The sequence below is a fragment of the Castanea sativa genome, chromosome 1 (genome assembly GCF_040712315.1).
Source record: "Castanea sativa cultivar Marrone di Chiusa Pesio chromosome 1, ASM4071231v1".
NCBI classification, from domain to species: domain Eukaryota; kingdom Viridiplantae; phylum Streptophyta; class Magnoliopsida; order Fagales; family Fagaceae; genus Castanea; species Castanea sativa.
In genome coordinates, this window is record NC_134013.1 from 28,927,751 (window position 1) to 28,941,694 (window position 13,944).

Sequence of the window (13,944 nt, forward strand, 5' to 3'; positions counted from 1 at the left end):
GACATTAAATGGCAGGGTCAAATTTTATTGCCATTTCAAGTTATAAAATAAAAAATAAAAACCCAATTTCAAGCATAGAAACCGGACCTTCTCAAAAAAAAAAAAGGCATTAAAATCGGAATTTATTCTATTGTCTTTTTAGAATTTAGAACTATATTAAAGGATTTCAAAGATGTTTTAAAAAAATAAAATAAAAGACAATAAACATGTACATCTTTCTACACCTCTAGTTTCTCAACGGAAATTAATGATGGACCATGTTTAAAGCAGTCAGTACTCAAACGTATGACTTGAAGAAGCGTATACACTTATTAAGGTCATTATTGGAGAACAATCAAGATTATTAATTTGTTAGTATTTTTTGGAGAAAAACGAAGCTAGTAAAGCTCAAAAAAAATGGATCAACAAAAAGCTCGACATGAAATAAATCATCCAGCAGAAAAAGGTCATGGACATGGACCTGCAATAATTGTTGAGAATATTGCAGATGTTTCCCTAGCAGGTTAGGTCCCTATACTTGAATTTCCTCTTATTTATATTATAAAATTACTCGCTTTACTTAGAATAGAGCAAATTCTAAAAGTATTCAAACCACAATATGAGGAAAAGATATTACACCCTCCTTTTAGCAACTTTATTTATGGGTAAGCTATTTCCCCACAGTAGTTGCTATTGTCTAGATTATTTCTATGTTAAGGGCCAAGAGTTGAACAATTGTATGCTTTGTGCTTGTGTGGTTAAACATTTATTGACAGATTTCATAGTTAACTGATAAAGGGAACATATTTCATAAAAAGAAAGCAAGTGAGATGGTAGGCTATTTCTGCTTGCTTTATTGCTACAAAACTTGGCAACCAATGTGCACATGCATGTCATCTGGGTTGGAATATGTACAATAATTTATTCCCTTATTTGTTTGCACTGATTTCCTTCCGTGAATTATATGCAACCATATCATGACATTCTCTTATCATTTCATAAGGTTGCCATCCTTTTAAGTATATGTTATGCTATATAATCGACAAAGGTAAAATGAGACACAAGTTTCTCATAAATGGCCTCTATGTCGTTTACTTGTAACCATCTTGGCTTGAGGTGTTAATATATACCTATTTATTATTAGCGAATTTTCTTTTCAAAGAAATTTTGAAACATCTAATTGATTATGGAATTTCATATCTTAAAAATATCGCACCTAAGATGATGGTATTTTTCATATTTATTCCTCCAAATTGAATTGCTATCACCTTGCTCTATGGAATAATCTATCCAACTAATTATTTATTTCATTCTACTCATTTATTTTAAAGAGTAGCAGTGCCTTTTTGGGACCACTCTATAAATTTATACATATTGTTCTATCATGAACATACTACCTCATCTCTATCCATACATATTCATAGGCATTGGTCTATAAGTTTCTAAATTTTGTTCTAATAAATTAGAAATGAAATTTTATGAAGATTTCCATTTGGGACTAAGATTAAGCCCAAAGGAAGAAAAATACAGGTACAAACCATAACAGACCATTCTTTTGGTCATCATCCAATAGCGAATGCACCTTTCATGTTTGAACGGGGGCAAACCCTCTAGATATCTACATCTTCAAATAGCAGGAACAAAATATAGCAACGATGCAGCCTAGTTCTTGGTCCCTAAGGTCAGATTTAAACATTTCTTTTCCTTTTTTAATTCTCCAAGTATTTGCAACAACGATTAGGCATAATGACAAATATCATTATTGCCAAATAAAAAACCTAGCTATTTAAGAAATTTAAAATTGTTTACCATGATAAATATAGTGACAGTTTATCATAATGAACACACTGAATTCCAACACTCTTTAAACACTTTGCCAAGTGTTATTCAGTTGCACGAGAATATGGTAATAGGTATGAAAATGATCGTTGGGAAGGCAAATTGCCAAATTACAAGATTAGTACAAACATGCACAATTTACACAAAAGACTAGATAATTTTATGCTAAAGTTAAAAGGCTTGACTAGTAATATCTGCTCTAGCTAGTGTGACCTATTTTAGACTTTTGATCACTAACCGATCAAATGATCTTAAGTCCATCCATTTCTTTTGCTATTCTACTATCACCAAACAAAGAAAAAAATTGGAAATGGTTGAATTGCATATAGAGCATGTGCTTCATACATAAAATAAGACAATTCTATTCGATTGCATGGCATGGCATTAAGTGTGGCTTTAATCCTCACTAAGTTTTCATACTCTTACATGAAATGATATTGTTTGGACGTAAGCTATATCAATTCACCCAAAATTTTGTATAATATATAAACCTATAAGAGGTTTGCTAGATTACTAGCTTCAGATATGCAAAAACTAATGTTCCAAATTTTCTAAGGGGATGTCATGATTTGACAAAGAAAAACCCTTAAGAAGAAAATAGAGATATAGCTAAAAATTGTGAAAATTCCATCTACATCACAAATGCCGAGTTTAACTCCTGTAAATTATGGGTTATACAAATGCAACAAAGAAGAGCTCTATAAGTAAGAGTTCAATAACGAAGATTTCGTTAAGAAGACTACAACAATGAAAAGGCTAAGGTATGTAAAAAATAGCATTGAGATTCAAGGTCTTCTATTGAGGTAAATCATTTCTTTCTTTCTTTTTATCCATGAGATCATTTTATTGAAACTAAATAAATATCAAGCTTGCATGATTATTACAAATGTGTATGAAGAACATGTTCAATATATTGCTATAAAATTGTTACAATTATCACAATCAATATGACTATATTATTAGTAGCATATGTTTCATCGTCATGAATCTAAGAAGTTCTATTAAGTTTCCTAAACTCAAAATGCTAGATGATCATGTTCACAATATGCTCATGAATTTAAGTCTAAATAAATTTCCACTATCTCCATCAAGTCACCAAAATCTTCTTAAAATTGCTTTGAAAATCATGTACGGTGCAAGCACCTAACAAAGACCAGTTTAAAGAAGCATATAGTCAAATAGCTTCTATTTTTATACTTCTCTATGATTTATATAGAATGCACTTTGTCTTGTATAGCATGCAATTGCACATTTGTACATTGTCATATAGCTAGCACTATTGAAGTGATTTAAGGGTACAATTAAAGAAGAAGGAAGAAGAAATTGCTATTACAAACGGCAATGATCATAGCCATCAAAGCACGCCGAAAAAAAAAAAAAAAGGTTCCAATCATGATAGACCATTCCTCTAGTCGTCAACAAACGAGAATTATACTTTTCACATTTGAACGGGGGCAAAAATGTGGCCTAGTTTTTACACCTTCAAAAAATTGAAACAAAATAAGTCTTAGACATGAGGTATCATGTTGAGCTAAAAAAAATATCTTCAAAAGAGAAGAGCTCGTCATCTTAAAATGGGAAGAGCTTGTCAAGAAGATCCCAGCAATAAAAAATCGAGGTATGTGACAAAATAATATCATCATTTAATGTAACACATTTATCTCTCTCTCTTTTATATTCGTCTATAAAAATTTACACCTAGTAAGGTTTCATGCAAAAATTTATGCATTACTAGATAGATCACAAAAGAGGTAAAACTCTAGGATTACAAAGAAATAAGAAAAAAGTCCACCTAGGCTATTGGTAACTTATTATTTATATATGAGTTGTTCTAAAATTCTTGTTTAATGAAGTATTGGCAAGTGCATGTGCTACTTAATGCAGATATCAACATGGCCTCAAGAAGGTCCAAAACGACATAGCGTCAAGGAATCTTTCTAGCAACAAGTGACAAGATTCCTTAAATGGATGAAAGTCACCAAAAAATGGTTAAGTGATAAGATTCCGCCAAGACGGATGTAAATTACTTACAAAGCCTAAGTGACAAGATTCCTTAAATGGATGTAAGTCACCAAAAAATGGCTAAGTGATAAGATTCCGCCAAGACAGATGTAAATCACTAACGAAGCCTAAGTGACGAGATTCCTTAAATGGATGTAAGGACAAGATTCCACTAGACTGATGTAAATTGCTGACGAAGTCTAAATAACGAAGCTTCATAACTGGATGTAAGCCACCTAAAAGTAGCTAAGTGACTAAATACCCTTGGACGAGAACAAGTAGACGAGGATTCTCACACAAACGCAAGTCACATGCAAATCAAAAATATCAAACGTGACAATCAGAAAATGAATAAAATAAGAAGCATCAAAGTTATAAAAAATGGTCATCTAAAGAAATTAGCTTGCTCTTCAGTAGTGATAAAAAATTATCGTCCGAAGAAATTAGCTTACTCTTCAGCAGTGATCAAAAATTATCATCCAAAGAAATTAGCTCACTTTCAAGATCAAGTTATGATCCCTTGAACATCCAAAAAGACCTTCAATAGGCAGATACTAAGAAGTTGTTACAAAAATACTACCATTCCTGAAGAAGAAAGTAGTTAAAGATAAAGAAGTTTGAATTTAAACAAGTCAAGAACATTCCCTAAGCCTGATCAGCATAATACAAAATCAAACTTGGGAATGGGGGGCAACTGATGAGCCCATAAAAACCATTAAGGTCGTCCATTAAGATGGACGATCATTGCATCATTAGTAGATTATCAAAAATAGACGAGTAACTGTCCAACACATTCAATAACGACCATCAAAGGTCTTAAACTCTCCCATCAAGACAAAGAACGTTACAATTAGGGTAATAATCACCCTCATTTATGTCCAATAGCTACCTAAGTCACCTATAAAAGGGACAATTTGTCCATTTGCTAAGGTATGTCAAAAATACTACTAAAACACTATCTATATAGGAAATACATGGATTGATACTAACTTAAGTATCGGAGGCTCCCCCACCAGGCACAACCCGGTGGTCTCTTCGATCTATCTCTCCTTTATCTTGCAGGCCCTATAAGATCGTTTAGTGCTCCGAATTGAGCTAGTGACCAAACTGACGATTTTGGCATCATCAGATCCTATCATTATCATGTCAATAATTACTCTCCTTTTTTCTTTTTCTTTTCTTTCTTTTTTTTTCTTAATTTTTTATTGTTATGAGATCAATCATTACAAGCTATTGTACAAGATTTGAGTGCTCAATTATTGAGCGCAAAGTCCAAACCCCCAAATGGTTATGAATCTCAGTAACTCACAAAATACCCTCTAGCTAGATTATACATTCTATGACAAATTGCAGAGATAGCAATAGCACCCACTTGAAATTATCTTGATTGGATATAAGTATTTTTTATTTTTATTTTATTTTTTATGACCAGACAATTTTATTAAGAAAAACCCAAACTACAGAGACAGGCCTGTCTCGCCCCTCACAACAAAGTCAGAAACAAAACAAGGGGGCTATTGCCGACATCTAAGTGGCCCGTATACTCGAATTTAATTTCATTGATTTGATTAAATAGTTTCATTTCAGGGCGTGGGCCAATTGAAGTAACTACAAGGGTGTTCTGTCATTGAAAGTTTTTTTTTTTATATAATTTTTTTCAAAGATAAAAATTCTAATTTAATATAATTTAAGTGTATATAAGTGTGAAACTCTCTCCTGAAAGCTTGAACTACAACTCTTATCCCCTACACTCCACAAACACTTATACTTGTGAAGTGTCATTGAAAGTTGAAACCACTTTTTTTTTTTTTTTTGGAGAGAGTTAAAACCCTGCTTAAATAGTTACTTTACCTAGGACTGAGAGAATCAATTCATTAGTGTATGAATGGTGCCAAATTAACAATAGGATTTATTTTTATGGTTAGGATTTTAATTTTTAAAGTTAATAATATAAAGTATATATTGTGTCATTTAAGATTATGTGATACTATATGCACTTTTATTTTATTTTATTTTATTTTTTGAAACAAGATATATTGCTGAATAATGTGAAACATATTGCTAAATGACTTACATGTCATATAAATTAACAGAGGTAAAAATGTTCCATAAGTTAACTTGGTAATTAAGACTATAAAAGAACAAAAATTCTCTCCTTTGTAATTTGCCGATTGTAACACAAAGTTAAAAAGTTTCATTCTTATAAAAAAAAATGGTAAAGCTTTCACCTCATTCAATAGCAATAATTTTGTTCCATTTGCTAGGTTATTTCAATAGCACTAGTAGATTTGTGCAGAGTAAATGAAACCAGAGCTCCCAATTTCAATTAATTCCTAAGAGTATGTGAAAATAGCACATAAAGAGCCAAGGCTAGAAATATTGAAACGGAAGTTGTTTTAATTGGCATCCTTCCTTTATCACTTCTCAAGACCATGGCTTCATAAATTGGTGCAGAGTTCACAACAACAAATCCTGCTATGAACACTTGCACAAACAGCTCCTCCAATTTTCTGCCCATAAAAGCCTTTGTGAGCCCTCGAACTAATGCGGCTAGGTTGATTATTGCTGCCATTACTAGTGGCACAAACATAGGTGATGGTACTCCAAAATCAAAAACCCCTTGTTCATATCTTTTGCTTTGTTCATCATCAACTACTTTGTTAGTCAAGTTGAAACCCGTGGTGGAAATGCCTAAATGCTTGAGTAAGTACTCAAGGGATCCAAACAAGAAGCATGAGAGTCCTCTTATCATCCACATTCTCTGATCATTCCACCACCTTTGAATTGTTCCTCCCACTAAGACAAATTCAAGAAGATGTTGCCCATAAGCTCCAAGGAAAAGAAACACGTACAAGAAAAACCATGGTTCTGATACCTGCATCTCATGTTCCAAATTTATTAATCATTTAATGAGTCTCTAAATCTATAATTTTACATGCAACACTAAAATTTTATCAATTGAGCTAACTAGAATTCATATTGTAATCGTCAATTAATATTGGTACTTAAATGTCAAAATTTGAGAATAAATTATATGAATGTGAATAAAGGTGAACAAAAAGAGAGAGACATAGTTTTGTGCTTGTTTATTTTTTAGTTTTTTGAATATAAATTGTTTGAAGCAACTGACCTAGATAAAGTAAAATTTTAAAAAGTTATACTTTGAAAAAATTCGGTTTCAAATTGTCAAACGCAAAAGCTTATGTGAAGCCTAACAAATAAAATAATAATTTAACATAAAAGTTTACAACATGTTTAGGTATAAATATACATTTGGGATTATATATATATAAAAAGAATATACCCTTGGGAAAATACTGACTCCATTGAGGAGAGCAAGCTGGGGGATGAAGGCATATATGGTGGTTGGAATTGACCAACTGGGCCAAAAAGAATAATGTGCATAGGCAAGGCCCATAAGAAGGCCTATGTTCCTGGTGCCGAATATCATGGGGTTATATTTCGAGAAGACGACCTCAAGTAGACCAACGGCCCATCGTTTGCATTGATTCAAAACATCCAAAAGGCTGATTGGTACGCCTCCCAAAAACGCTGGCCTCTTAGGATTGCAAAATAAGCCCTTCCATCCCTCACCTTTTAGCCTATAACCCGTGAAGAAGTCCTCGACCAATGAACCATATTTGAAGCCAATCTATGAATTTCGCATGGATTAATTCAGCGTCTCATTGTATATGCGAATGGGTATACCCCATTTGATTAAGTAATAAGCTTTCACAAAATAAAACAATATAATTAACAAGTTTACCTTATAGCCCCAGCTTGTGCTATTCCCATAATTGCACCCTGCTACTTTGTGTGCCAATTCCAAAATTGGTTGCGACTGGATGTGCTTGTCCACAACATGATCTGGATTTAATTCAGGGATTTCTGGTGCAATCAGAGTTAGTGGACCTCCAAATAAGGCACGTCGACGAAAAAAACATCCAGTTCCTACATAATTTGGACCAGATAATCCATCCATCCCCGCTGGATTAGCTATAAACAAGTATTTATGCTCACAAGCATAAATATCGCTTTCATTGAGTCCATGAAATTTTTGAGGAAATTGAATATATCCTAGTGTAGACCGAATTTTAGGATCTGATAAGTAACACAACACACGGATAAGGGTTTGTGGATCATTGGAGTACATGTCACAATCCAATGTCAAAATAATGGGTGCATTGGTCATTATAGCTGACACTCGAACCTTCAATAAAAAATAGATAAATAAACAACAGTAATAAATGAAAAAATTTCAAGAAACGTAGTATGGTGCAATTTGGATCATGTATAATATAAGAAAGCTCACCAGGGCATTAAGGGCTCCAGCCTTAAAATGGTGGGGTGAAGTCCTGCACTTTTCTCTAGAGACATAGATAAGGCTTGGCATCAAATGGCCTGAGATGTCTTTATCTTTGCTATTGTCTAACAAGACCTGCCCATACTCCAAATTTTCATATTAAATACCAGCTGAAGTTTGATTGTAAACACCAAACAATAGATGGGATTTGCTTTTTCAATTTTACAGGGGAGGAAAAAAAAGAGTAGTTCTATCCCTAAAAAATTTGTGACACTACTTTTTGCCTTTTTGGCCGCTCGAAAATTACTTTCTAATTTTTGATGACCCTTATATTACTTTGACATGAAATTTTTAGCTCAAAAAATTGACCTCCTAGGCCTAGTGTAACTGTATAAGTTAATAAGTAACAAATAACCTGAATGACAGGGGAATGATCTTGGCGAGTAAATTCATTTGTCCATTTGGTGAAAGCAGGGCGCTCCTTTTCTCCAATGATATAGTCATCATCAACTTTTCCCCTTTCAAGAACATTATCTACCTTGATTTTCATGCTTTCATACATTATCTATAACATGGTCAAGAACAGCAAGTGGTTAGGCAAATAGTTAATTAGGGATATTGGTATAGTCTTCTTTCATGAGACTAGCAATAATAATATTCCATAAATTCTTCAACAATAAATCTAGAGAGTCAATTTTTTTTTTTAATAATTATTGATGTGGTCTATTTTAATTAATATATAATAAAAGTAATGTTAATAATATGTTTCTCACTTGTGATCTCTTAATGAATGAGATTTAACATGTGAGATTTTTAAATGAGAAGTAAAACATGATATAAATAGAACAAAGTTTAGCTGTAGAATTAGTTGTAGTCTTAGGCTACAAACTTAATATCTTTTTATTAGAGATGAATTTTGACAAATTTACCATTAGATTACATCTTCTTCTTATATCTTCTATGCTTGCAAAATTTCAAAAAAATTAAAGATCAATAACTATGTCATCAATAAAATTTTTAAATTTCAAGTTTTTATAATTTAAAATTATGCATAAAATATAAACTTAGTATCCGTTTGGATACGGATTAAATTTGCTGCGTCTAGCGTTTTCACGTTTTCTTCCCTTTTTTTTTTTTTTCTTCTCTGACGCGTGCAGCACGCGTTAGGAACAGATGCTACGGTTTATATACCGTTTATGGGACCCACAAACACTTTATTCAGAAAAAAAAATATTAAAAATGGGACCCACAATACTATTCACACATTAAAAAATTATTTTTCTACAGTGTTTTCAGTTTTCAACAATAAGTTCTATCCAAATAGACTCTTATAAATCATATAGTAAATTATATCCGATTAACACAAAATTTAAGATGTGTATTAAAAGTATTAAAAATATACAATTTAACTATTAAATTTTCAAAATATATTGTAATATTTATTTTACTAACAAATTTATAACTTTAAGCTACCATCATTTTAGCTAAACTTTGTCCATAAAAGTATCAATTATTTCAAAAGTTTAATTGGTTAAGAAATTATGGATATATTCTAACATTTCCATACCTTGATCTTCTCGGTCTCAGAGGACGAAGTGTGATTTGATGCAAAATAAGCATCTGGGCTCCTGTCTACTAAATTATTCTTTCTACAAAATGGTAACCAGTGGCTCGCAAATTTTGCAGCTTCCATAAGAGCAAAGAGAGTCATCTGAGAGCCCCCATCATCTGAAATATATACCGAGACCTTCTCTGCTGGATATTCATAGGCAATCACAGATAAGGCAGTGTTCACCACGCTCATTGGTGGCTCCTTGTACGGATCTGCGGTGCATATGAACACGTCCAGTGCAGGAAAGTCAGATTCATTCACGACCTCTTTGAGTTTTTCAGGAAACTCACTTCGATAAACTTGATTCATTCGAAAACTCTGCCGGGTAACCCACATGAAGGCAAGGAAAATATCAGAGATGAACAAGGAGAGGGACATAAAGAAGGATGCCAAGCTGGTTGAGTGGATGAGTTTGAGTGCATGGTGATAGAGCAAAGCTAAGATGGCACAAGAATAAACTGCTGCAAATACTCGGTTCAAGGCGGCGCGACGTGCTTGTCTAAGTGTGTGGAAGGCAGGGGTAGAGGTGGTGGAGGAACTCGTGGTGCAGTCTCTTAGGCTCTCCATTCTTCTGGAGGTGTAGTACAACAGGGTAAAATATATATGAGGTAATGAGGTAGGCTCAAAATAAGCCACTTTGTGGGGGGAGGGGGATATAATAAGTGTTATTGCCCTGTTGGTCCAACATTACATCCGAAAGACTTTAAAAACCAATCAAATTTGATGTATACATCTTTCTCCACAAAAAAAAAAAAATTTGATGTATACATTGACTATATAATGTGACATTCTTTGCCTCCAACGAATATGTGACATAATCGCATATTCTAAAACAATCATTTATCAATTCAATATAGTGTTAAATGAACAAGAGTACTAGGCAGCTAGGCGCAAACCTTACCACAATTGTATAATGACAATCTATAGATCGATGAATGTGACATATCATGTGAGTTGTTGATGTTAACAGTCAGATATCTACATGTACACCTATATTTGCAATAATTTTTTTTTTAACGGAAGGTTAGAATTTTATTAGAAAAAACTTGTTTACAAGTATGGCCAAACTAAACAGAGTGGCCTTGGCGGGTGCAACTACATCTTAGTCTAAACCCTGATAAAATGAACTTACAGAAACTATCCCATACGCAACCCAAAATATCTAGCTTTAAAGTCGTAACTGCTGTGCTGCCATCAGGTTTTGGTACTCGGCCAACAATTCCATTGCGCTTTCCATGATTTTTCCATGATTCATCGTGGCTATGACTGAACATACTTGAAGTAATTATGTACTATAATATTTAGAGTCAATTTAGTAAGGATAGAGGGTGGAACTCATATTTTATATCATTTAATTAAAAATTGTAACTCAGCATTTTAGTTAAAACTCAATACACTATGTATCTGTTTGGATACAGATTAAATTTGTTGCGTTTAGCGTTTTCACGTTTGCTTCCTTTTTTTTTTTTCTTCTCTACTGCTGCAGACGTCAGGGACAGATGCTACTGTTCATGCTATAGTAGCATGAACAGTAGCCGCATATATTGTCTTTTCAACCCTTTTAAGCTCCTTTTCACCATTTTTTTTTTCAGGATTTTCAGCTTTTAACCAACAAATGGCATTGTATATTACTGTATAATACTGTTCATGTACTATTCATAGGACCTACAAACACTTTATTCAGAAAAAAATAAAAATAAAAATGGAACCCACAATCCTATTCATACATTTAAAAATTATTTTGCTACAGTGCTTTTAGTTTTTAGTTTTTAGTTTTCAGCAATAAGTTTTATCCAAACGGACCATATACCATATCTAATAACATCACATCAGTCCTTTACTTAAAGAGATTAAATTCTAAAAGAATGTGGTGTAAAACACAAGTTTTACTCCTTCAATCCTAACATGTCATATCATCATATTACATATTAAAGAATAGATACAATCACGCTTAATCGATTCTAATACTCATTTGAAAATCCAACTTAATTGTGAATTTATTAAGATATGATGCGTGATAGGATGTATTGAATTTTAAATAAAAAATAATGTGTCAATCTCTTATTGAATGGTGTAAAACATGAGTTTTACATCACATCCTTACCAAATTCGGACTCTTACTTAAAACCTAAAATTATGGTGAATATTGAGATTTTTTTTTTATTTGAGAAACACACACACACATATATAGGAGAATGATGATGAGATAAGAGAATATATTTACACACTAACACCAAAACTGCATGCGGTAGTTAGTGTCGTGGAGTAAGTGATAAACCCCTTCACAATATCACACCTTACTACACTGGTGGAGCCAGAGGGGGGCGAGGGGGGGCACCTGCCCCCTCTAACTCCTAATTTTTTTTTTTTTTTTTTTGTATTAGTAGCCACATGGAGGGAAAAAAAAAGGCTTCTACTTATTTAAACTTGAAAGTGACCAAACCATCTATTTCACTATTTTTATATTTTTATTTTATATCATTATTTAAACAATTATTACTATTTATGATAATTTTTACTATTTATGATACTTTTCATAGCATTTTATCTTTGAATGATGCTAGAGATATTACAAATTTTACTACTTATGTCTTACAAATTGGCATGTTATCAATCACAAAAAATAATTTCAAACATTTATTCATTATATTTTTTAAGTAACACTAATCATATTTTTACTCCATCAGTTTGTAAATTTTTTAGTAGCTATGAATTGGTTGTTTTTGTTTATTTATTTTAATAATATGAAATATATTCATATTTGCTTACAATCGTTTATTTATTTTGTTATTATTGTTGATTAATGTTTTTTAGATAAATTTCACTTTTAATATTGTCTTTTAATTTTGCCCCTCTAGACTAAAATCCTAACTCCGCCACTGCCTTACTGATGTAGGATGACTCGCCAACACTGAGTTTATTTTATTTTATTTGAGAAACACACACACACATACACACACATATATATAGAGAAAATGAGATGAGATAAGAGAATACACTCACACTTACACATATATATTGAGATATTATGTGTGATCAGATGTATTTATGTTTTAGTAATATAATGATATATATGACATGTCCTTATTGGAGGATATAAACTAAAGGGTTTACATCAAGTTCTTATCGAATTTAATCTCTAATATTTATTGAGTTATAAAGTGTTATGTGCAAATTTATAATCTATATAATTTGGAGAAAAATTATATTGTATTTGTTAGGGTCATATGTGAGCTACGCTTATAAATTCTATGCATATGTGAGCTGGCTTTACTTCATTAACTAACTAGAGTTCGCTTTCACACAAAAAAAAATAAAAAAATAAAATAAAAAAACTAGACTTCACTTCAATTTAGGGGAAAAAAAAAAAAAAACTAGAGTTCACTTCACGTTTAGTTCCTGAAGTATAAACACTAGTTAGGCTTTACACCTTGCAGACTGCAGACACTGAGGTAACACGCATTGTAGGAATTTTTTTGTGAGGTGGTTATTAAGGGTGTTTAGTTTGTGTTTTCAAACAACAATTTTCACTTTTTAAACAACATTACACATATTTTTATATACTTTTTTATTTACACCTATATTTACAAATATTTTTAAACAATAATTTTCAATTTTTAAACAGATGTTTCAAAATGACCCAAAAAAACTTCTAAATTATACAAAATAAAAACACACACAAATACAAAAAAATTTATAATTTTTTTTTAAGTTTTCATATTTTGAAATTAGTACATAATATTTTTATTATCAATGTTGTAAAGTACACTTATTTTAAATTTTAGTTCAATAAAATTTTTCTTAAACTTTTTCCTTTTGTTTGAAAATGCTTAATATATTATTAAAGGGACTACAATTTTAATTTTGTCAAGTTTAAAAAAGATTTAAGGTGATCACAATTTTTTTAAGGGTACACAAATCATAAATTTTTTTTTTTTTTTTGGGAGCAGGGTGGTCCTATACGTGACCACCCTATCTTAAAAGTGGAGCTATCTGATGATGGTACAGCCAGCTCTGATACATTGGGTACTGTAAGAAATCTTGTTGAGAGCAAAGTTCAATTCCCAACGCCAATTTAATTATTAGATGAAGAATACGTTCTTAATCCTAAAATATATATTGGATTAAAAAAAGATTCAATTGAGTTTAAATTTGTTCCCAGTTCGCCAATATAATTTGATTGGAAATGACCTCTAGCGCAGGACCTGCA

The 13,944-nt window shown here is 32.0% G+C and overlaps 1 protein-coding gene across 2 annotated transcripts; it reads right to left on the minus strand.

Annotated features, from left to right (window-relative positions):
* Positions 1–5,953: 5,953 nt before the first annotated feature.
* Positions 5,954–10,371, minus strand: LOC142641172 (cellulose synthase-like protein G3). Of its 2 annotated transcripts, XM_075815576.1 has the most exons (6): positions 9,690–10,369; positions 8,538–8,687; positions 8,132–8,257; positions 7,586–8,029; positions 7,124–7,471; positions 5,954–6,694 (listed from the first exon to the last, which is right to left on the minus strand). In XM_075815576.1, the coding sequence occupies exons 1-6, from the start codon at positions 10,299–10,301 to the stop codon at positions 6,146–6,148; spliced, it is 2,229 nt and encodes a 742-aa protein (XP_075671691.1). In that variant the 5' UTR covers positions 10,302–10,369; the 3' UTR covers positions 5,954–6,145. The 2 variants fall into 2 exon arrangements, with proteins under 2 accessions (XP_075671691.1, XP_075671699.1); XM_075815584.1 differs by lacking the exon at positions 7,124–7,471 and having other exon boundaries at positions 9,690–10,371.
* Positions 10,372–13,944: the final 3,573 nt, after the last annotated feature.

Excerpts from the sequence above, each read along its gene's own strand:
- LOC142641172 (XM_075815576.1), bottom strand. The coding sequence starts at position 10,301 with ATGGAGAGCCTAAGAGACTGCACCACGAGTTCCTCCACCACCTCTACC. Across the intron at positions 8,688-9,689 it reads CTGAGACCGAGAAGATCAAG|ATAATGTATGAAAGCATGAA; the intron begins GTATGGAAATGT and ends ACCATGTTATAG. Across the intron at positions 8,258-8,537 it reads ATCATTCCCCTGTCATTCAG|GTCTTGTTAGACAATAGCAA; the intron begins GTTATTTGTTAC and ends GAGTATGGGCAG.